The 25,805-nt window shown below is 42.0% G+C and overlaps 1 protein-coding gene across 6 annotated transcripts in view; it reads left to right on the forward strand.

The window, feature by feature from the left end:
- Window positions 1-4,003: 4,003 nt before the first annotated feature.
- eps15l1a (epidermal growth factor receptor pathway substrate 15-like 1a) overlaps window positions 4,004-25,805 on the forward strand; it is a 146,184-nt gene continuing 124,382 nt past the window's right edge. For all 6 annotated transcript variants that reach the window (XR_003596731.1, XM_028026750.1, XM_028026749.1 and 3 more), the window contains exons 1-5: window positions 4,004-4,102; window positions 8,488-8,529; window positions 8,968-9,057; window positions 13,763-13,810; window positions 24,970-25,065. Coding sequence is in view for 5 of the 6 variants with exons in the window: in XM_028026750.1 (XP_027882551.1) it covers window positions 4,076-4,102; window positions 8,488-8,529; window positions 8,968-9,057; window positions 13,763-13,810; window positions 24,970-25,065 (303 nt within the window). In the remaining variant the exon portion in view is untranslated. The remainder of the gene's footprint in view (window positions 4,103-8,487; window positions 8,530-8,967; window positions 9,058-13,762; window positions 13,811-24,969; window positions 25,066-25,805) is intronic.

Raw genomic sequence — 25,805 nt, forward strand, 5'->3', positions numbered from 1 at the left:
TGATTTGCTGGTCTTAAGATTTGATATCCCACGGTCAACTTCCTCATCTGATATTTCTGCCATTAACTTGTCATTTTGGGGGGGTTTTTATTATAGATGGAAGATCCAAGAAATTCAGAATTTTTTAAAATTGTTTAATTATTCATTTTGTCCGTCTGTGTGTACAAAGCTGCATAATATGCTTCCAATTATCTCTGATTTTCTTCAAGTTTATTAGTTATTTTGTTAGTTTTTGGGTTCTGAAATTTATAGATTGTGTTTTCCACCTGTTGTTTCCTAAGCCTCCATGAAAGCACGTTAGAAGCTTTAGGCCCTGCCTCATAATACCTTTGTTTCATATATTTAAGTTTCTTTTTGTTATTTCCTCACTTAAAATTTTTAGTCTCCTGTTTTATAGGCCTTGTTTGTTCCAGTAAGGAGGGGCATTTGCTAATCGAATGCAGCTGCTCCAATCTTTTTACATTTTTCTGCATGTTTGTTAGTTGTTTTTTTTTTTTTTTGCTCTAATCTTCTTCAAATTAGCACATTTTGCAATTATTTTAACTGTAATATATGCTTTAGCCGCATCCTGTAGAATTGCAGGGCTAACTGTTCCATTCTAATTAAATTTTAAGTATATTTTAAGCTCCTCTGCCATTTCCATTTTGAATGCAGTACTACTTAATAAGCTTGTGTTAAGCCTCCATAAGGTCTTTTTAGGGCTTCTAGCTAAATTAATTTTCATAGTTAAATCAGAGTGATCAGAAATATCTCTTTGTCCTATTATACAATCTCTCACTCTGTGAAGGTTCCTTTTGACCATAAAAAAAAATCAATTCTAGTATGTTATGCCTAGTTGAGTAAAAAGTAAATTCACAATCATGTTTATGGAAATATCTCCATATATCTGTGAGTCCCAATTCTTACAAATATTGCTTTTCCAAGTGAGTTCTACTTTGCTCTCTACTAGTTATATCCATTTTTGGGTTTAGGAAATTAAAATCACCTGCACATATACAGTACATGTGCCAATTGCTTCTGTGGTCACAAGCCTAAATACCTCCTTAAAGAAATCTATATTACTACCAGGGGGAACATAGACATTACATAGAGTGACCTCTTCCTCTTTCCAGCTTTACCTTCAACAACACAAATCTGCCTTCTTTATCTTTATGTTCTGCAATAAAATCAAACCTGATATTGTTTGATATGAGAATGGCTACCCCTCTGTTTTCTCCAGATCTGTAAGATTATGTTTATGTCTGTAATATTTTTTTGTATAACACATTTTCTTTATTTTCTCATGCTCTTTATTTGACAACTGTGTTTCCTGCAAGAAACTAATGCCAACCTGTTCTCATATAAACTTTGAAATGATCTAGCTTCTTCTAATGGGATTTTTTATACCATTCACTCTGTATATTATATATACAGAGTGAATGGTATATTATATATAATATAATTATATATATTTAATGTATATAATATATATAATTATGTATATAATATTCCATATATATTATATATATGGTATATTATATATAATATATTATATATAATAATGTATATTATATGTAATATACAGAGCCATATATACAATTTGTTTGCAGACCCCGGTCCCACCGTGAATCCACGTCTCCTCAAGTAGATGACCATGCCTGAATCAAAGTTGTTGGAGTTCATTTATTTCGTCTTTGTGCACCAGCCACGTGTGTTTACCAGTTTAAGGAACCGACCAGAACTCCTCAGTGTAAATTACCTTGAGAAATAATGTGATATGGTTATTTATAAAAACAGGCTTTAATGCCGGTCTTGTGCGAAATTCTGTTCATTCTGTGTCGGGAGTGCGCACTGCAGCCAGAGAGGATCCGTTCATTTTCTGATCGATTTCTCAGTAAAACAACTCATATGATCATGTCAAGGTTGTAACATTCAGTTTAATCGGCAGCCTAACAAAATCGTAAAAGAAAGAAATAAACGAGGTCTTCCAACACAGTTTTGTGTTGTTTTTAATGGCCAAGAGAATCATTTTTTCCCAACTTTTGTCACTTAAGCCTGACAAAAACAAAGTCAGTAACCAAACACAGTTTTCCAACACATTGTGTGAATTTATAATTCTTCATTGCTAATATAATAGGGTGGAATCTGGCTGATAGCAGGGCACGAAGATTAGATTTCCTGAAAAGATGAGAGTTAGGCTTTCTGGAAAATCCCCTTCCAATGTTAAATATGACAGATTACTGGATAAGAGAAATTTCTGGCTAATTATTTTTTCACAAACTATGTAACTGTGCCTATTCCTCTCTTCATCAACAACAAATCCTGTGATTTTGGAAACTCTTGCTAATTATTTGCCAGATTTATTAGGGGGGACCATATATTTTAGCTCCCAGAAATAATCCGTTCTCCCTCCATAACAAATAATAACAACAAATTAATTTACCTCCAAATCTTATTCATCTCATCATCAACAACAATTCCTGTGAATTTGGAAACAGTTGCTCTTTATTTTTCAATATAATGCTGGAGAAAATTATGATTTGATATTTTCAAATCCAAAATCATTTAAATATACATTTTGTTTGTTGATCTTTATGAAACGTATTTTCTGTTTAAATGTTTATTTACCAATTTACAAATATTTTTGTAGATATTAAATATAACAGAGTACCTTACAGCATTGGCAAAGAATTGGTAATTATTCTGTTGGTGTATATCCAATTGTTATTGAAATTGTTGTTATTACTGTTACTATGTATCCATAGATTTTCTTGTCTTATGAGTTACTGTAGTTTGTAACCATTTTGTCTATGTAATATACTTTATTTGTTGGCTCTTTAGCACAGTATATTGAACAGGAACGTGAATATTATAACATAGTTTTAATTACTAATTTTTGATAATTAGGGCATTGTAAGTAAGTCATTAAATTGAGATAAGGTATAAGTGTTCTTACCACTCCTTTTCAAGCAGAAAATGAGTGGTAAGCTAATTGTTTTTGTTCTTGGTTATGTATGCAGGATTTTCTTTCTGTCCTACAGATAGCTTGTTTTTAAAAACTTGTTTGAAATAAATCAAATATTTGTTAGTTTGAGTAAGCTATCAGCACTTGGAGACTAGTGCTGCTGTAATTGTGTGCTAGAAGTGAGCTAAGGTGGAATAATATATTTGTGTCAGGTTCTAAATATTTATTATGAAGAAGACCAAAGAGAATTCAGTGTAACTACTGTTAATTAATGGAGATGTTCCTTGTTGCTCTTATATCTTGTTTAACAGTAGTCCTCAATAAAAAAAACAAAAACGCAAAACACTAGTTTTATTACTTAGTGTGCTAAATATAGCGTGTTGGTAGCGTGGAATATTGAAGCTGTGTAATAGCGATGTAATATTGGTGTATATTAATCATATCCTATCATTTCAGGAGCACAGTGACCTGCGCAGTTCGGTGGACACATTGTGGCTGCGCTGCATTTGAAATAGACTGTCATACAACGTATTAATGCGCAAAAATACTTTGCAGTGATCTGTGTAGATGTCTATTTAATTTAATTTCAATAAAAACCTGTTTCCCCTGTCTGATGCTGTTTCATTCTTACAAACACCTCTGTATTTAAAATGTTTTTTTTAAAGGTGGCCTATTCTAATAAAAAGAGTAGTACATACAACTACGATAGCTTTTCATTTTAAACAAATAGGATAGTCAGATGAAGGAAGTGATATTTTTGTGGTTTTTGCGTGTATATAAATTGTTCCAATGATATGCTGAGCATAAAAGTTTCGGTCTCGTCACTCAAAGAATGTTATCTGATGATAATTAACATCAACACAACCCGCTATAGTTTTCGGTTTGTAAAAATAACGGAAGTTTTAGACGTTTAGCACCGATATCTATCTATCTATCTATCTATCTATCTATCTATCTATCTATCTATCTATCTATCTATCTATCTATCTATCTATCTATCTATGAGGAGGTAGCACAGATAGTCAGTCTGGACCTAATGCTCTGCTCACTAATGACTGGACTGGTGGTTCCAGTAGGAGGCGTGTCACTGGGCTTCAGAGGGGAGAGCGGTTCACAGCAGTAGCAGGGAAGATGGCAACTCTCGCATCTCTCACCCAGGTAACGACGCTGCAATTTCCCCCATCATCTGCCTCAAGAGAAAGCACTGCATAGCGGTAGAGTCAGACCGTATCGTCCATCAATAAATATTAGCATAAGTGGAGTTGACAGAAAATACGAGGCGGCTTTCTTATAATGCAGATAGATAGTGGAACTAGGCCTGTTCCTTTAGCGTTTGTTAGCGGATTGATTAGCATCCACTGATACTAGGCTCTACTGTTGATGTAAATACACATGGTGTTTTCAAAAAAGATGATAGCTTCTCATGTAAGAAAAAGTGTCACCATAGACACCAAGCCTGTCCCAAGCTTAAAGGCTAACACAGTTGTACTGCTGACTCCTAAAGCTAGTGTTGCTCAGATGCTAGGTTAAAAGGATGGAGTAACATTCCAGGAAGGGTTAAATGTGATACTGATGAGAGTTGAATGTGTGCTGTACACGATGCTTCATTTTATCTCTATTATGCTGATGCATCTTAAACATATGCATTAACAGTGGTAGGATTGAACTAATGTCTCATCTTGATAGAGTGAAGTGTGACTCGGTTAAACTTGCTAGTTGCGTTGCAGCTGCACTTTGTGGCTATATAAACAAAGAAGAAACAAGTGTAAAAAGAAGAATGTGGAATATGGCCACATAATCCATGTACATAGACATCATATCTGAATCAAATAACGTGGTTTGAATGCTAAATTAAGAATATCCAAGTTATTTTGAATTGATTTTGTGCTTGTGATACTATTACAGTAGATTAGCATAAACCATATGTCCTCCAAATAAGTAAATAAAGCCTGTAAGTGATGCCAAAGATGACATTGTCTTTGATTCCTAAGCTGCAATGATCAGCTTACAATATGATAACACAATATGAGTGAAACAATGTCAGGCAGAGACATTGAATCTATGTTGAAGCCTGACATTGAAATGAAATTGAAAGTGGTCGGTGACTTACATGCTGAATCAATGTTAGGGTTTCAACCATAACCGACATTATATCAATGTTGATTCAACCATCATCTGAATGTGGATCCACATGCACATTTGGGTTGATTTTATATTTAATGAAAGCTAAGAATTTATGTCAATTTTTTAGTCTAAGAGGTCTACATCATAACATACCACTAAAAGTTTCTTCACTGGTGTTAAACACACTATTTTATTGGCAGATGATGGGTATTATGGGTATATATCATTCAAAATGATCTTACATTAGCATATTTCTCAAATGTGTGTACAAAAGGTTAAGAATGATGACATGGCATTAGTATAACATTTTATTTAAGAAAAGAGGGATAGATCTTTAAACTTATTTGACTCCTTTATGACTGTCAGAACAACAGTCAATTGTCCATGGAAGAACAGCGTCCATGAGCTTAAGCTTTGTAGTAGAGGTGTGCCGATCGATCGGCCACTGATCATAATCGGCCGCTTTCCGTGAAAAAGTGTATTATCGGTGATCGCCGATCACGGTCTCTTGTTGCTGATCTCACTTTGCAGCCTGCATTTGCAGCTGATATCCTCTTTTCTTCACACTGCACAAGTGTGCAGCAACAAATCCTAAGCGATGTGGTGAGGAACTATAACGCTCTGAGAGTGAATGGGGAAGTTTGCGTGTTCTGCCGAAGAAATACCTCGGGGGTGAAGCACGTCAAAATGCATCAACACGACACATCTAATATGACGTTGAAAAAAAACTAACACTTGACGGAGTTTGGCTACATCGAGGCTCAATGTAGCGATCTGGAGCGATCAAATAGCAGGTAAAGCAGCGCACAACTACCAACTCTCACCCGGAAGACCATAGTGGTCTGAAAGCTAAACAAAATAACCCGATACTTTTAGCAGTAGATGCTGGTTCTGCTCCCTCTGTTGGACCGCCGCTAAGCGCTACTGGTCGTGATATTTCACAGACGGAGCTTCGCTTCTGCTCCACCCGCAGTGAACTCTCACATCGAACCTGCTTAAAGCTGTAGCACGCAATTTAAACAAACAAAAGATTTTACATATGTATTAAAACTTTTGCTATGTAATAAAATAAGATAGATAATCTCTGAAAAAAACATTGTTGCCTCTTCCCTGTATTCTGCAGAATTACTCCGCTCAGTCAGAAACAACCAATCAGAACCAGCATTAGTCCACTAGCTGTTCTCTCAGGAAGTTTGGATTCAGTAACTCGGGATTGTTTATTTTGAAGCAACCTCCATTCGACTCTGATTGAATATTTCTTTTTGCCCGATTTTTACATGTGGAGCCGATCTTATCTAGTTTGGCAAAGGTCTAAGAATCAACCACTGTCCTCTTTTGCTCTCCGGTGAGAAAGGTTTGACTGACAGACCGGCCCAAGTTATATCTGCACGTTTACAATTAACAATAGTTATCCAACTGTTGTCAACTCAACAAATTTCTTGCAATATTAAGCAACATTTTAGACCAAAAAAATTGGTATCGGCTAAAATCGGAAATGGCAGGTTAAGCTTTTTAAAAGATCGGCTAGAAAACTCCAATTGGTGCACCACTAGTCAAAATGCATCCCGTTTTGCATCCCACACCACACTCTGTTTGAACCTTTTTTCTTTCTTATTCTGGAGTCCCTACACCATCTTAGTTTCTCTATAAACTGGCTCCACGGCCAAACTGCAACACTAAAAGGTATTATTAATCGATTCAAACTAATTTTAATCTAATAAACCATTAATCAACAACCATAATTTGATTAATTGTTTGAATTGCTAATATACAGTATATGTCAGTGACATGTGGTCAGGGGAGGCAGGTGAGGCAGTGCCTCACCTGCCATCATGGAAAAATAATATATAACTAGAAAATTTCTTAAGAAATTTAAACGGGGCCTGCCAAAGTGTGCCTGTCGGTTGGAACCCAGCGCTCTGATGCTAACAATTAGCATCAATAATCCTATGAGTAACAGTGGTAGGGTTAAACCGGTTATATAATGCCCAAAACATTCTGCCATGTCCGTAGTTCTAACATCCTGCTCAGCCTCCTTCTGTAGTAATTAAGAGTTCCACCATATTTGTAGTGCTGACATTATGCTCTGCCCTCTGTATTAACTAAGTGTTCTGCCATGGTTAGAACTACAGAGATGGTGTCTTTGTAGTCCAAACCAGCAGCTCTGCCTTTCTGTGTTGTTGCTATAGTTATTAATCCTCAGCCAACTATCGTGTGTGTGAGACAGACAGGTGGAGAAAGAATTATATCTTTGTGAGAAACCAAGTCAGTTTTTCTGAAAAAAGCAGTCCAAACAACTCCTTCCCATTCAGGAACTGTGAGACGTATTCAAAACCGTGTTTTGAATATGGTTTCGAATTTGTATGAGAGAAGCGTATGAGAGAGCTATTTCTCATCTCCGATAGTACCACGATTCATATCTGTACCTCACTCACAGTAATAGCAGCGATGAGAGAAAGATGGTCTGCGCTGAACTCTGAAATTTTTGAGAAAAGGCTGAAAATGAATGGCTGGGACCCTTAACCCTGTCACATGATTTCACTCTGAAGCACCTTGACAGAAAACCATCAGCCCTAGAGAAATTTCGAAAACATTGTATGGGAGCAGGCATTCAGTGCGATATCATGACCGACATTCATACCAATAGAGCGATATTTGTAGATGTGAAGGCGATTTCAAAATTATTTTGGGGGTCAAAAATCTACTCCATTTCTCACTCTAACAGAGCGGCAGTTGGTGTCAGTTACACTCTGCATTTTGGCAGTTGGAAATTTCACTCATTTTTCGCTTTATACGTCACCATCGTAAGCATTGAAATGCCTTACTTTGCAAGGCTTCTCCTATGCTTTTCCTATGTAATGCTGGCAGGCCCCAATGATAAAATAATTTATATTGCCATTTTCACTCTGTGGTTTGTACTATAAAGTACCTATTTTTCATTTAGCTTAACCAGCTGTGATTATTTTTTCTTGAAAATCTCTGAATTTTTGCATTTTCGCGTAGCTGCGCTGATTCAGAGGGCGAGAAAGACGTGGTTTCGAGTTGTACTTTAATGGTTTTTCCCTTTGCTGTGGAGCACAGCACGAAATTAATAATACCTACATATCCAAGTTCGATTGAATTAACGAAATTATTCTGCCGCGGCAGTGCGGCTATGGATGACATTTAAAAGAATAGTCTTTTTGCCCTCCAGCTTTGTCCGCATGCACGAAATTTCCTTATGTAAACAATAACATGCAGGGGCTCTATATTTGTAAATATGATTATGATTAAGACAGTGCCTCACCAGCTATGAACCACACCGCACATCACTGATATATGTAAATGTAAGTGTCTGCATGTGTGTATGTATGCACAGTATTAGCCTATTCAGCTTTAACATCACAAATGTTATTAATTGTCAAAACATTTTGCGATAGGTGGTGAGTGGGAATCCTGTTTATGAGAACTTCTACAGACAGGTAAGATGATGACCCCACTAATGTGACTAACCTTTTTACTACTTCTGAGAAATAAAAGAACATAGCTAATGGTGCGTTCACATCAAATACGTTATGCGCGTCAAAAACGCAGCCGACCCTTCAATGTCTGCAGTTTGACGCAGGCACTTGACATTTTCCTGTACACATAGCGTTTCATGCATCAGGTGCATCTGGTTCAAAGTCTATGTGGAGGCGTGTCGAGAGCACATCAGATGCGTCAAAATCAATTGTTGGACGCACTTGATGTGTCAATTGCTCAAAATGCCTAAAATCGCGCCGTTCTAGATACTAGAAATGCACCATTGTCCCTCAACGCGCCTCCACATAGGCTTTCAATGTAAACCAGACGCGCAAAATGCGTTTGGTGTGAATGCACCATTACATGACTGACTAAAATTTCTGTGGATATTTTTTAAGGTGGATCCTGAAAACACTGGCAGAGTAGGACCAACAGAAGCAGCGCTGTTTCTCAAAAAGTCTGGACTACCTGACAGTACATTGGGGAAGGTAAGCTATGTTATGCTGTAACAGCAGTTAAGGGGAACACACATCAGAAGCGCAGCTGTGAAATTAACACCTATTCATAAGAGCCTTTAAACATCAGACACGTAATGCTGAATCTGCTGAGACAGAGCAGCATACCATCCCAGAACGGTTTTATGTCCGAAGAGTTCTGTGCCTTCAGATTTTGGGTCTATCACTGGGCAATATGGGTTTTCAGCTCCCTCCAAAGATTATTTATTGGGTGCAGGTCTGGAGACTAACTAAGCCTGTCATGATGGGTTCAGGTTTCTTTGTCCACATACAGAACATGCTCAGGAGAACAGGAAATCAGATAAATAAAGTTTTTTGTTATAATGATGAAAATGTGAGAATGTGTAGTTCTTTATCCTGTGGAAGGAAGCCGGGGTCGTCTCTACTCTGAAGAGCAGTGAGGGAGAGATGGTGAGTTCGAGGTATGTCAGACAGTTGAGCTTTAGAGAAGATTGGATTGATCTTATTTGAGCTGATGAAGATTTTCCACCAGGGGGGGAAAGTACTGTGGTCTCCTGTAGGGGTCTTTGAGATGATCCAGGTTCCGATGAAGTTCAGACGGTGAGTTTGTTGGAGGTGGATGGCGAAGGCTGTGGTGGAGGGAGTACAGGTAAGTTCAGGTGAAGAGGAACAAGGAGCAATCCGACTGCCAGGTGAGAATCCAGGAACTGCTTATGGTTCATTTGCAGAGGCGAGGGAGGGACTCGGGCAACTAGTGGGTAACAATCCATGGCGTCACAAGGGGAAAATCCAGAAAGCCAGGAACTCTGGCTTCAGGCATCACTAGGAAACACCTGAAGGAGAGGCAACAGCAATATATTACTAGAAGTAATGTCAGAAACACACAGGGAGCAAACTCAGAGGGGCACAGAGTACCATTATTGGCTAACACTTAGGCGTCGAAGTGCTGGCAGCCTGCTCAAATACTCCTAGATCAGTGGTCCCCAACCCCCGGGCTGCGGACCGGTACCGGTCCGTGGACCAATTGGTACCGGGCCACGCAAGAAATAATTAAATATTTATGTTTTATGTGTTGTCTGAGTCTGGAGGACCTTTTATTTTCAAAATCCTTTAACCGGATTCTCTCGGTTACGTCTTGCGCGCCAACATTGAGCTCACAAGCAGCAAAATGAGTAAGAAACAGAACAGATGTCTTTGGAAAGTTTCTTTGCGAAGGTGAAAAGGCCCAGAGAAGAGACAGGAGAATGGATTTATCCCAGTAGGTGATTCCCACATTCCAAGCTCTGCATGATATGCGGCGACTGGTTCGCTAATGAAGGAATGAAGCTTCAAACTGCTTCGCCACGAGGAGACCAAGCATCCTGTGCATAAGCAACACTTCAGGTGTCATTGTTTCTCATCACTCCCAGGTGGGACCGTCTCGTTGCAGAGAAACAAGCGAAGCATTCCCATTAATTTGTCGTTGTTGTGAGTTAAAATTTTCATGAAAATAAAATGTTCGTTTTTGTTGCGCATCTGAATCTTATTTTGAAGGGATGTGTAAACGTTACCATAGCAACCAGAGTCAGAGAGCATTAGGGCAGTGGTCAAGACGAGAGTAGTACAGCTTATGAGTTCTAAGTCTGGTTCACACGGTACGATTTAAGAATTGTTGGCCGATTTTCCAAACCTCTGTGACCAGAGAGCTGATAAAAGTACAACAGATTCGATCGGTCCGTGTGTCCAGCCACACAGCAGGAGCAACACACCACACACGAACCGATTCCACTCACGAACATCCCGATTCTAGAAGAAAATCCAGTAAAGCCCCCAAAATACCATACATGAATTTAGAATAAACAAACATGGATGAGGATGTAGGAACAACAGTGATAATTTGTGGGCTAATTTTAAGCGATAAAAGACGAAACAAAAAGAAAAGGCGTTTGATAATTCTAGGATCTGACCTTTAGAGGTGCTTAGCCCCCAGCTGGGCTAAGACCCATGAGAAGATATTCGTTGGTGCAGTTTTCTAAATCTAACTGCTTATTTACATAAATTCACAAACAAAATTGAGAGACATGTCAGTACTTCATAGCACAAAAGAACAATGTTCATTTTACTCAAACATATACTTGTACAGTAAAGAGTAAAATCAGAGAAAGTGATTTTTTTCCCCGAGGTGTATAAACTCAGTTTGAAACAGAATCTCAAGACCACATCATACCTGCCAACATCTGCTAACATTAACGAGACACTAGCAGCTGTGGAGAGACACAGTCCTAGTGGGTTCTGCTCTCCCGGAAAGTAAAATAAAATCTACTCAAAACTATGCATTTCCAGTCATTTGAAGAACATTTTACTAAATTTATAGGATTAATAAACCTAAAACCAGTTTATTATCAAGGTAGAAGGTCAGATTAATGACTAGTGAAAACTAGTCATTAACCTGAACTTTATTTGAAAATCTTACTTAGAAATTCCATCACCCTTATTTTATCTAAATGTTATGCGGCTGTTGGCCTTTTTTCTTTAAACAAGAATGAATGTCCATCTATGGAAAAGTAGACATGATGAGTCGAGGTTTTAATATTTCAGCTCACAGTTTATGAAGTGAGACAATCATAGTTTCAGTACCAAACACCTTTCTATTCACACAGAAACAGCCTAACATTCTGCACTGTTCTTTAGTTTGACCTTATTTAAGTGACTCCAGAGAGATTTGAGAAATTAATTACAAAACAACACAACAGTCACTAATCAAACTTCAAAAAAGACCAATAAGAGTAATTAACAAGGCTAAGGACCGGGATCAGACTAACCCATTATTTATCCAAATATTTTGCACATAGGCTATACAACATTTTGTACAGAACTACAAAATACTCTTCAAATAAATAAAGCCAATGCTGTAAAATCACAATAAGAAACTTAATCAATCATAACTAAATGTTCTGTACCATATCAGCCTCAGGAGATGATTGAGGATGAAGAGACTCTGATTTCTGGTTCTTTAGGTTCTGATGGGTCTGCGGTTCCTCTCCTGATCTATTCTCTCTATCATAGCACACTGCGCCATGACGGACACATTTTCTTTTGTCTTTCGATGTACACAGCATCCATCCTCTCTGAAATTGTTCAGCTTATAATGCGCGTCTTTTCATTCACGTCTATTTTTAAAAGCGTTTTTGCTTCTAAGTACATGGAATCGGGTCGAGGACTTTTTAAAAAGATGCGGGTTGATAGCAGCTCACCGCAGCTGCGTAGTGTCCATCTCTAGGCAACGGTGACGTTCAGCGTCGGTCCGTAGCGTTCTGGGGTCCTTTAGCTCCCGCCACGACAATTTAGCTGACGTTAATATATCCTGTGTTTTATTTTGGTCACAGGATGTAGTGTTGATGTGTGTATGATAGGCGTTTCTATCGGACAGTTATGTATCGGTTCACTACAGGACACACATTTAACGGCCAAATATGGGATGACTCCGTATTTTACGGGAAGGGTGGCAACCTGAAAAAGCACCCCTAAAACAGGCCTAGATACGCCACTGTTATAAATAGTGGAATCATGTGCAGAAGTTGTACATTTACAGAATAGAGATGCTTTCTGTCCATAAGGCGCATTCATGAAGCGGGCCTGGCTCGACTGAAAGATGATTGCAGCTGGACCGGTACCGGTACCACATGGCTCCTTCTTTAAGTTCTGCTCAGAGCTCCAAGATGATCAGTCTAGATTAATCTAAACACTAATAAATCATCATCAACATTTCCCAGCAGATCAATATGATCTCTGATCAATGGCTCCCTCTGAATCCTTCCATTGGCGATGTTCTGAGCCAAAGCTCTCCTCATTTACACGGCTCACCTTTGCGCAGCTACTTGAATACGTGTGATTGTCTAAACAGTAGCCTTAACAGTCAGTTAAGGCTACTGCATGTTGGTGTTCCCTCTAAAGCCTTTTATTTATTTATTTATTTATTTATTTTTGGCCCCGATTTTCCCTTTACGACAATCTTACAACCTCCTGCAGTGTGTGGTGTGTTACGTGGTGGTGCATTGTCTTGGCCTGATTATCGCAGCCTGTGGGGTTTTCCCTGACTGGGAGCCAGAACGGAGCCTGTTGAATGTGACAGGTAGCCAATCAGAAAGCGCGGTGACTTAAGAATGGAGTTGACATGGCAACTGAGAGTCCGGTGGACATCGGAGGTGATATGTGGAAATGTTTATTACTATATGTAAAGGTCATTATTATATATGTTTACTATATGTGGTTATGTTTATTCAGTTAAAAACGTTAACTACGAAAAAACATAACTCGCCTCCAAATCATAGTGCAGCAAATAGAGCGGCTGCTCCCTCTGTCTTTTATCCAGTGGTGTATCTAGGCCTAGATACGGAGGGAGCAGCTACTCTATTTGCTGCACTATGATTTGGAGGCGAGTTATGTTTGGAGAGTGCATGGAAAGCTGAATGTCCTCTGCCCAAAGTTCTGTGTTCGTTTTGCTTAGATTTCTAAAACCTATATTAAGCTTATGCTTGCTTGCATAGACTGCATGATGATGTCAACGCCATGGAAATGACATTGTGGTCGGAGACCCCTAAGTCATATATACACATATAAAGTGTCACAAGGTGTGTGGTAAGGAGGACACTTTTCCATCTGCCCCTCAGGACAGAGAGGCAGTGAAGTAACCAATTCAGTTAATTTCTTGTTTTATTTTGTGTTTTTTGTCTTATAGATTTGGGATTTGGCTGATCCTGAAGGAAAAGGCTATTTGGACAAACAGGTGAGGAAGGAAGTCTGTACTTTAAAAAAAAAAATGGTAACACTTTATTTGACAGGGTGTGAATAAGACTGACATGACACTGTCATAAACATTACATAGCGTCTGCCATGAACATGAGTAAGTCTTCATGAATATTTATGACTGTTGTCATAAAGTGTCATTCAGTAAATCATGACATTTTTAATATAAAGTTGACATTATTCAAAATGTCTCTATGACAACTTGACATTAATCTAGACAAAAATGTCTGTTATGACAACTTGAAATTAACCAAGAATCATCATACGCCATAATAGTAGTCATAATAATGTCATTAAGTGTTATTACACTGTCAAAAGCTTTAACAAAACAGTAATTAATATTTCCCCTACCTGAAATAAAGTGCAACAAGTAGGACCAACAATAAAGATTTCAATAAGCTTTATTACACTGTCAAATGATTTAATAACAGAGTCATTAATAATTCCTCTTACATCAAGTGGAACAAGCAGCACCAGTTATTACAGTGTCTTACCTCAAGTAAAGTAAAACAAGTAGCAACAGTTATAAAGATGTTATTAATTGTCATTAAGTCTTACCTCAAGTGAAGTGGAAAACACTGGACTACGTATAACTACCATCATAGTTGTCGAATGAACCCTTTGTACATTGGAATAAAACAAAGGATTATTTGTTCTTCAAACAATGTTTAACTTCTGTTCAGTATATTGTATCTGAAATACTGATGAAAGACAAACAGAATTACATTATTCTTTAACTTAAGAAAATAGATTCTTTCAACAGTCCTAATATTTTTTGCTTCGATTGTGTCAGCCATCTCCTTTGTTATAGCCCTCCTGTAACGCTCTGAAAACAGGGAGATCTTCTTATTGTCTTCATTTCCTGGAAGCAGCACTGTAGCAGCTCCCCAGCAGTTGAATTAACCAGCCAGTCTCGACGGGTGAATTTAGCGTTTTTTATTTTTCTTCTACTGATTCAGAATCACCTCAGTCACCACAGTCACCGTGAAAACTAAAACATATACAAATATTAGAATACAAACATAAACTTACAATACAAACAACAAAACAAAACATACCTCGCTGCTTTCACTAGGGAACACTAAGTGTTGATTTCTTCATGCTATTCAGCTTGACAGTTGAAGTCATTGATTGACACAACGATTCTACCAGCCTTTAAAGGGCCTGCCCTCATTAGTTACGGCAACCCAAGAGGTACAACAAAAAAACCCCCAAAACATTACAAAGTGTAAATACCATTAAACAAAAAAAAAAAAATGCTAATCAAAACAGACAAACATCCATAAACAATCTGCGTCATACTTAATTTAGAAAATTCTTAATTTACTTTAAATAGTCTACAAATATAAATTATTTGGGCAATTTATTTTAGATAGTTCACTATCCGTTACAAGCACTTTGAAGGAAATGCTCAGAAATTATAACTGTTCTTGCAATAGTTAATCATGGTGAAAGCCTTTTCATGAATTCAAACTTGGTGAATCTCTTCTGGACATTCTCATAGTGCATGATGACTCAATCCACTGAGGTCACTTCAAAAAAGGAACAAAAACAAATAAACAAAAAATGTAATGTGATCTTAATTCAGCATTTATTTAAATACCATTCCAAAAATGTCCCTTGCTGCACACTGTCAAAATGCTAGACTGGCAGACAAATGTCTACAGTAGTTAACTAGACTGGTTGTTATAAAGTGCAATACAATTATTTCTTAATACAAGTAGCATAATGACTGGAGCGCAACAAAATTATTATGATCAAATATTAGTTTGGCAGAAGTTCATGCAGCCTGTTGTTATTCAGAATGCATCATTTAATGTATGGTTTTAGGTACATGAGTGTATCTTTTCACTTAATGAGCATTTGAAATTATTTCCAACCAGATACTCTGGCTTATGACTTAAGAATTTTATTAATAAATAATAAATAGATTGAACATCAGTTTTATATTTGACAACAATTAGTTGTCTAAAATGTAACTTGTTAACTTGGTGGATGTTGATTCCTGCTTCCCCTTCCCCACTTACCTACCCCCCTTCACCTGAAGAAAATAGTAACACAAAAATGACTTACCTAATTTTCTTGGGGTATATTTAATCTGCTTCTTCCTCTTTACTCAAACAAGGACTTCTTTCTCTGGTGGCTGGTCCTCATTAGCACCCTCCACACCTGTAGCATGTCTTCATTAGCCACCTTTGTTCATCCCACTCCCCACCATATGTCCTTAGGCTAAAATGGGTCTCCTTTAAAGGCAGGCAACCTATTTGCCTGCCTTTAAAATATGTTTAATATTAAGGGCTAATCTTACAGTAATGGAGTTTAATAAACTTAGCTGACATTAACTTACAGAAAGGTAGGATTGGCCTGAATTGCTCATAGCTAACATTACAAAGAAAGAGAACATAGTCAATGTTTTTGTCTCAAAGAAAATGTAAAGTTAATAAGACACATACCTCATATGTATTAGGTGTCAAATTTCGACTTCTTTTTAAACAGGAGGTCTGGCCATTATAGCTTGTGTTAGGTTGGCCCCACAAGATGGAAGATTTCTTCTTCACCAACACACTGCACACCTGTTTGTGCACTGCTGCCTCTCGCTGGTGGAGATGATGTATTGCACTACTTTAAATAGCCTTAAATAATGTTTCAAATGCAAAGTGCATAAGTGCTTTGTAGACATCTTGCTGTAAAACTTCAGATCAATTAGATCAATTAGAAATTTAAGACTAAACAAAATGGCAGAGCAATATAATATTACCAGATTAAGCTACATAATTTTTAAAATTTAATCGGTAAAACTTTTATAACAAATTTATGACAGATCACGATTTCTTGGTTAATGTCAAATTGTCATAACAAAGACATTTTGAATAATATCAACTTTGCATTAAAATGTCATTATTTACCGAATGACATTTTATGACAACAGTCATAAATATTCATGAAGACTTACTCATGTTCATGACAGGTGTTATGTTTATGACAGTGTCATGTCAGTCTTATTCACACCCTGTCAAATAAAGTGTTACCAAAAAAGTATATATATATATATATATATATATATATATATATATATATATATACACAGTACATAGATAAAGATAAATTACTATCAAACATCTTAATATGAAAATATGAAGTGGTAAGAAGCAAAAATAAATTTTTATAATTTTTTCAACTATATCTAATATGTATGTCATGTTTGAGGGTAAGCTTCTGACCCACATGCAGAATCAGACCCTGGAAGCAATAGTAAGTTAAGAATTTATTTACAAAATACAATTACAGGTGTCTGCAGGTCATCCTTTGGATCAGGTCTGGGGTTCATCTGGAAGCAGAGAGACGGGTCAATGACTGTGTGAGAGGGGCAGAATGTTTGATAGGACAGTAGGAGAAATTAGCTTACGTTTCCTGGTAGGCTTTTCAACGGGAGGGGGAAAGGAGCTGGATGGATCCTGGCAACCAATCGGGAGGTCCAAGGTAAGTGTCTCCAACAGGAATGAACTGTGGGCTGGAGCGGGCAGGCAGGTGAGGTTCAGAGCTGCAGGTGGGATTACGGGTTTGGGGGTCAGGCTTATACCATGAGGGAGTAATCATCCGGCAGAGAGGTGAGGTCTGGGAGCTCCTTAAATCCTCTCTGGCTGAAGATCCCAACGAGCTGCAGCTCTCTTCCAGCCCGCTCTCAGCAGAAAGCCAATGGGGAGAGACACTTTCAGAAACCCAGATCCTGACAATACCATTCCTCCCCTTCAACGGCCGCCACCCAGCGACCAAGAGGAGCAGGATGGACAAAAAGCCTCAACATTGCAGAGCAACTATGGATCCAAGATGAAGGAACGGGGACCCAGGACCGTTCATCAGGGCCATAACTCTTCCAGTCCACCAGGTACTGGGAACCTCTACCACGACGTCGAATACCCATGATACTGCGAACCATGTATGTGGGGCCCTCATCAATGTCCCGGGCGGGTGGAGGGGGTTTGGAAAGAGGGCACAAAGGACTTGAGACAACGGGCTTAATCAATGAGACGTGGAAAACTGGGTGGATTTGTAAACTGTCATGGAGCTTGAGACTTACTGAGGTGGGGCTGAGAATCGAGGATATCTCGTAGGGTCCACTGAACCTGATAGGCAGCTTTTTATTGAAAGATTTCAGTGTTATGTCCTTGGTAGAGAGCCATACCTTTTGACCAGGCTGGTATTGAGGTGCAGGACTTCTCCTCCTGTCAGCTAGGCGCCGATTCTGAGATGCAGAGCGGTTGAGGACAGCGATGGTTTGATCCCAGATGTGCCTGCATCAATGGAGATTGTGCTGGATGGAAGTGACAGAGAGTTCTTGTTCCTGTGAAGGAAATAATGGTGGCTGGTAACCAAGGGAAGATTTGAATGGTGACAACCCAGTAGCTGATGAGACATGACAGTGTGAGCATATTCAATCCAGGGTAGCTGTGAACTCCAGAGGTGGGGTTACAGGTGCACACAATGGAGAGAGGTCTCAAGTTCCTGATTCAGCTGCTCAGTTTGGCCATTTGTTTGTGGGTGAAAACCAGAACTAAGCACCACTCTGGCCCCCAACGCCCTCCCAAACTCCTTCCAGACCTTGGAAACAAACTGGGGACCTCGGTCAGACAGGATTTCAAGGGGGGTTCCATGGAGATGAAAAACATGTTTAATGAGGAGCTGAGCAGTCTCTTGCAAGGAGGGGAGTTCTTGTATTGGGATGAGGTGACAAGACTTTGAAAAACTGTCGATTATAGTGAGGATGGTAATGAAACCCTTAGAAAATGGCAAACCAGTGACAAAGTCGAGGGCTATGTGAGACCTGGGGCGTCCTGGAATTGCGAGAGGTTGGAGCAGCATACTGGGGGGCTGATTGCGGGCCTTACTTCTGGCACAGACTGGACAAGTAAGTACATAATTTTTAACGTTGGCATAAAGGTTGGGCCACCAGTAGGAACGACAGATTAGTGCAAGCATGCGATTGACTCCAGGATGACAGGAGAATTTAGCAGTGTGAGCCCATTGGAGGAGTCTTGATCTGACTGCGGGGGGAACGTAGATTCTATTAGGAGGTCCCGACCCTGGGTCTGGTTCTAGTATTTGGGTTTCTTGAATCTCCCTTTGGATGTCCCAACAGAAGGCCCCAACTACACAAGACTGAGGGATAATGTTAGCGATGGTTTCGTCATGCCTCTCCTTGGGCTGCCACCTTATCGTGGTGGAGGGGTTTGAGTGCTCCAATGATCCTAGGAGCTATGCTGTCTGGGGCTTCAGGCCCCTGGTAGGGTCACCCAAGGCAGACAGGTCCTAGGTGAGGGACCAGACAAAGCGCAGCCCAAAGACCCCAATGACAGACAAAAACATTGGACTTGGCGTTCCCTCGCCCGGACGCGGGTCACCGGGGCCCCACTCTGGAGCCAGGCCTGGAGGGGGGGCACGATGGCGAGCATCAGGTGGCCAGGCTTTAACCCATGGAGCCCGGCCGGGCTCAGCCCGAAGAGGAAGCATGGGTCCCCCCTCCCATGGGCCCACCACCTGTGAGAGGGGCCAAAGGGGTCGGGTACAGTGTGGGATGGGTGGCAGCAGAGGGAGGGGACCCTGGCGATCCGATCCTCGGTTGCAGAAGCTGGCTCTTGGGACGTGGAATGGGGTCCTGACTGTAGTTTGTGCTTACGGGCCGAACGACAGTTCAGATTACCCACCCTTTTTGGAGTCCTTAGAGGGGGTACTGGAGAGTGCTCCTCCTGGGGACTCCCTTGTTCTGCTGGGGGACTTCAACGCTCACGTGGGCAATGACAGTGAGACCTGGAGGGGCGTGGTTGGGAGGAACGGCCCCCCCGATCTGAACTCGAATGGTTTTCTGTTGTTGGACTTCTGTGCTCGTCATGGATTGTCCATACCGAACACCATGTTCAGGCATAAGGGTGTTCATATGTGCACTTGGCACCAGGACACCCTAGGCCGCAGTTCGATGATCGACTTTGTCGTCGTTTCATCGGATCTGCGGCCGTATGTCTTGGACACTCGGGTGAAGAGAGGTGCGGAGCTGTCCACTGACCACTACCTGGTGGTGAGTTGGCTCCGGTGGTGGGGGAGGAAGCCGGTCAGACCTGGCAGGCCCAAACGTGTTGTGAGGGTCTGCTGTGAACGTCTGGCGGAATCCCCTGTGAGACAGAGCTTTAACTCCCATCTCCGGCAAAACTTTGAACACGTCCCGGGGGAGGTGGGGGACATGGAGTCTGAGTGGACTGTGTTCCATGCCTCCATTGTCGAGGCGGCCGGTCGGAGCTGTGGCCGCAAGGTTGTCGGTGCCTGTCGCGGCGGCAACCCTCGTACCCGTTGGTGGACACCTTTGGTGAGGGATGCCGTCAGGCTGAAGAAAGAGTCCTACCGGGCCTTTTTGGCCTGTGGGACTCCGGAAGCAGCTGATGGGTACCGGCAGGCAAAGCGGCATGCGGCTCAGGTGGTTGCTGAGGCAAAAACTCGGGCGTGGGAGGAGTTTGGAGAGGCCATGGAGAAAGGCTTCCGTATGGCTTCGAAGCGATTCTGGTCCACCATCCGGCGTCTCAGGGGGGGGAAGCAGTGCGGCACCAACACTGTTTATAGTGGGGATGGTGTGCTGCTGACCTCTACTCGGGACATTGTGGGCCGGTGGGCAGAATACTTCGAAGACCTCCTCAATCCCACCAACATGCCTTCTATTGAAGAAGCTGAGCCGGGGGACTCTGGGTTGGGCTCTCCAATCTCTGGGGACGAGGTCGCCGAGGTGGTTGAGAAGCTCCTCGGTGGCAAGGCTCCGGGGGTGGATGAGATCCGCCCGGAGTTCCTTAAGGCTCTGGATGTTGTAGGGTTGTGTTGGCTGACGCGACTCTGCAATATCGCATGGACATCGGGGGCAGTTCCCTTGGATTGGCAGACTGGGGTGGTGGTCCCCCTGTTCAAAAAGGGGGACCGGAGGGTGTGCTCCAATTATAGAGGGGTCACAGTCTTAAGCCTCCCTGGCAAGGTCTATTCAGGGGTCCTGGAGAGGAGGGTCCGTCGGATAGTCGAACCTCGGATCCAGGAAGAGCAGTGTGGTTTTCGTCCTGGTCGTGGAACACTGGACCAGCTCTACACCCTCGGCAGGGTCCTGGAGGGTGCATGGGAGTTCGCCCAACCAGTCTACATGTGTTTTGTGGACTTGGAGAAGGCGTTCGACCGTGTCCCTCGGGGAGCCCTGTGGGGGGTTCTCCGGGAGTATGGGGTACCGGGCCCTTTGATACGGGCTGTCAGGTCCCTGTATGACCGGTGTCAGAGTTTGGTCCGCATTGCCGGCAGTAAGTCGGGCTCGTTTCCGGTGAGAGTTGTACTCCGCCAGGGCTGCCCTTTGTCACCGATTCTGTTCATTACTTTCATGGACAGAATTTCTAGGCGCAGCCAAGGTGTTGAGGGGATCCGATTTGGTGGCCTTAGGATCTCGTCTCTGCTTTTTGCGGACGATGTGGTCCTACTGGCCTCATCAGGTCATGATCTGCAGCTCTCACTGGAGCGGTTCGCAGCCGAGTGTGAAGCGGCCGGGATGGGGATCAGTGCGTCCAAATCCGAGGCCATGGTCTTGAGCCGGAAAAGGGTAGAGTGCCTTCTCCGGGTCAAGGGGGGTGTCCTGCCCCAGGTGGAGGAGTTCAAGTATCTCGGGATCTTGTTCACGAATGAGGAAAGAAGGGAGCGGGAGATCGACAGGCGGATTGGCGCAGCGTCTGCTGTCAAGCGGGCGCTGTACCGGTCCGTCGTGGTGAAGAGAGAGCTGAGCCAAAAAGCGAAGCTCTCGATTTACCGGTCGATCTACGTTCCCACCCTCATCTATGGTCATGAGCTTTGGGTCATGACCGAAAGAACGAGATCGCGGATACAAGCGGCCGAAATGGGTTTTCTCCGTAGGGTGGCTGGGCTCTCCCTTAGAGATAGGGTGAGAAGCTCAGTCATCCGGGAGGGACTCAGAGTAAAGCCGCTGCTCCTTCACATCAAGAGGAGCCAGTTGAGGTGGCTCGGACATCTGGTCAGGATGCCTCCTGGACGCCTCCCTGGTGAGGTGTTCCGGGCACGTCCCACCGGGAGGAGGCCCCGGGGAAGACCCAGGACACGCTGGAGGGACTATGTCTCTCGGCTGGCCTGGGAACGCCTCGGGATTCCCCCAGAAGAGCTGGAAAAAGTGGCCGGGGAGAGGGAAGTCTGGGCCTCCCTTCTGAAGCTGCTACCCCCGCGACCCGACCTCGGATAAGCGGAAGAAGATGGATGGATGGATGGATGGATGGTTTCGTCATGGTCTGGGGAGAACTGTCTAGAGAGAGCATCAGGTTTAGCATTTTTGGAACCAGGTCTATACGAAATGATGAAGTTGAAACGAGAGGAAAAAAGTGACCAACGTGACTCTTGGGTTGAGGGGTTTGGCCTCACGCAGGTAGGCAAGATTCTTGTGGTCAGTCCAGACAATGAAGGGATGTTTGACCCCCTCTAACCAATGTTGCCACTCTTCTAAAGCTAATTTGATAGCTAAGAGTTCCTTGTCCCCCATATCATAATTTCTCTCAGCTTGAGATAAATGATGGGGAAAAAAGGCACAAGGATGGAGCTTGTTGTCTGGAGGGTACTTTGAGAGAGGACAGCCCCAACACCAGTATCTGAGGCGTCAACCTCCAGAATGAATTGTCTGGATGGATCTGGCTGGATCTGGCTGAATGAGAATAGGAGCAGTGGAAAACCTCTTAAGTTCATTAAAGGCTTTGTCAGCCTCCGAGGACCAGACAAATGATTTCTTTCATTAACATATTTATCCATACTCTCCATACTTTCAGATCCGGATAAGTTGTAAAGGTGGCTGGAGGGGAGTGGAGCGCTAGGTAGGAGGTCGATGGCACAGGCGTAGGGTCTGTGTGGTGGTAATGATAAGGCTTGAGATTTACTGAAGACTTTGTGCAGATCATGATATTCAGAAGGTACCTTTGAGAGAGCTGAGGGGCTAACCTGCTCCTCGGGGCACGGTGGCCGTGAGGGGTCCAAAGCAGACTGAGGGCAGGAAGCAAGACAACTAGAGTTCCACGACTCCACCCTATTCTCTCGCCAATTGATATAAGGGTTATGAAGAGACAGCCGAGGGAAGCCGAGGACAACTGGAGTCTGAGGGGAAGGAAACACAAAAAAGACTCCCAATGGTTACCAGAAACCAAAAGATTAATGGGTCTTGTTTTATGATCCTGTAATCCTGGGCAATGAATTTCCATTAAGAGCTGACACCAGGATTGGGGCTGGGAGGGGCATAACAGGAATCTGAAGTTGATTTCCCAGGTTCTCGTCAAGGAGGTTTTGTTCACACCCTGAGTCAACCAGGGCATAGGTCTGAAAATGGGTCTGATTGTCAACAAGAGCACAAGAGAATGTAACACGGGAATCAAATTTCTTAACTCCACCAACCAGTACTCCAAAGCCTACTGGTGGGCTCTGCCTTTTAATTGCAGAGGACAGAAAACCACAAAGTGACCCAACTGGCCACACTATAAGCAAGCTCCAGTCTTCATATGGTGCTGCCGTTCTTCAGGTGATAACCTTGCTCGGTCAATTTGCCTGGGTTCCTCTGTGGATAGATCTAAACTACTGTTAAAAGAGGGTGGAATGGGAGAAAAAATTGGTGCAGTAACAGGGAGGGGCCATCTCTTAGAGTGGGACCATTCTCGGACTCTGTTGTCAATCTTAACAGCCTGAGAAATCAAAATCTCCAATGTCTCAGGCTCATCAAGATAGGCCAATTCATCCTTTAATGGTTTGTTTAAAGCTTGGAGGAAAGCACCTTTAAGAGCCTCATCATTCCAGCCAGAAGAGGCCGCTAAAGTGCGAAAGTCAATAGCAAAATCATCTACTGATTGATTTCCTTGTTTAAGACTCCATAACTTCTTGGTGATCGCAGAACCTGACTCAGCATATCCAAAGGTCTGTTTGAAGTCGGAAATAAAATCAGTGAATGAACTCTACAAACATGTCTGTTGTGTGTATTTGGCTTCAGCCCACCTTAATGCTCTTCCTTGAAGTAATCTAACAATGTAGGAAATACGGGAGGGGTCATCAGGAAAGATTGGGGTGAATGAGAAAAGACTAATGAACACTGGAGAAGGAAACCCCCACATCTGGTGATCTCACCCAAGAAAGGTTAAGGCATGGGAGAGACAGCGTCTCTAAAACGAGATGGAGATGGAACTTGTACCGGGACGGGCGCTGCACTGGCTGCTGCGCCGACCGGTGCACTGGCTGCTTTGCTGGCTGGGCGAGGAGGTGGACCTAGAGCAGAAAGTTTATGATCAATATCCTGGAAAAGCTCCGCCAAACGATCCAATCGCTGGTTTGAATGAATCTGGTGGTTAGAGAGAGAGAGTTTAGGAGGTCTTCGTGTCTGGCTAGGACTGCTAACGGATCTGGACGAGATCCTGCTGGGTCAGACTGTTGGCCAGATGATTCTGTCATGTTCGAGGGTAGGCTTCTGACCCACATGCAGAATCAGACCCGGGAAGCAACAGTAAGTTAAGAATTTATTTACAAAATAAAATTACAGGTGTCTGCAGGTGATCCTTTGGATCGGGTCTGGGGTTCATCTTCAAGCGGAGAGATGGGTCAATGACTGTGCAAGAGGTGGGCAGAATGTTTGATAGGACAGTAGGAGAAGTTAGCTTGCGTCTCCTGGAAGGCTTCTCAACGGGAGGAGGAAAGGAGCTGGATGTATCCTGGCAACCAATCGGGGGTCCAAGGTAAGTGTCTCCAACAGGAATGAACTGTGGGCTGGAGCGGGCAGGCAGGTGAGGTTATGAGCTGCTGTTGGGATTACGGGTTTGGGGGTCAGGCTTATACCGTGAGGGAGTAATCATCCGGCAGAGAGGTGAGGTCTGGGAGCTCCTTAAATCCTCTCTGGCTGATGATCCAAACGAGCTGCAGGTGCGCAGCTCTGTTCCAGCCCGCTCTCAGCAGAGAGCCAATGGGGAGAGACACTTTCAGAAACCCAGATCCTGACAATGTGTTTCTTATTCAAATGCACATTTCTTACTGAAATGTGCAATTTGTTATTCTTTTGGCAATATCATTATTAGGTTGCATCTGATACTATTTTTTTTTCTCATTCAGGGATTTTATGTTGCTCTCCGTTTGGTGGCCTGTGCGCAGAGTGGTCAGGAAGTCAGTGTTTCTAACATCAACCAAACAGTCCCTCCTCCACAGTTTGTAAGTGAAATGATCTTCATAGCACACTATTTTTCATTCTTTTGTTATGATTAAGTCTTCAGCCTTGTTTCAATTGGAAGGTTTAGATGTTAAGAAATTTAATGGTCTTCCACAAGGTGCAAAAGGAGATAAATAAGAAAAAATACCTGACATATCTACCCACCTCTGCATGAAAAGACAGGGTCAAATCTACAGAAACAACCCTGTTTTATTTCACTAATAAAAAGTTATTTATTAAAGCTCAAGATGTGCCAGCACAACCAATTATTGTCTTAAAACTAATGCGGTCAGTCGGTTACAAAATCAGATTAACCACACTCTGACACTGTGATTAATCATGATTAATCACTATGTCTAACTTTGTAAGCTTGAAATGTAAATATGGTCACAGTTATGGGTTCTTGCTGGAATAGTGCCCTGGGCAAGCCCCTTTTCTGCTGCAGTCCAACCATGTAAAAGTAATTATAAAATTTGTTTTGCAGCATAAAAAAGGTAATGCAGTCTCCTAGTAGTCAACAGCAACTTAGAGAAACTTACTTCACTATACATGTATACAAGTAGTAGCAAACCTGTTCAGCGGACAGTTGATAGATAATATATATTTTATTTTCTAGTTCTTGGGTGCCCCAGACCTTTCTGATGTCACCCTGGGCAACTGCCTATGAAGCCCATACTAAAACCCCCCACTGTATGGATGTTTTCAAAAAATGTTTTATTGCTCAAACCAAACATGTCAGAAG

The sequence above is a fragment of the Xiphophorus couchianus genome, chromosome 9 (genome assembly GCF_001444195.1).
Source record: "Xiphophorus couchianus chromosome 9, X_couchianus-1.0, whole genome shotgun sequence".
NCBI lineage: Eukaryota > Metazoa > Chordata > Actinopteri > Cyprinodontiformes > Poeciliidae > Xiphophorus > Xiphophorus couchianus.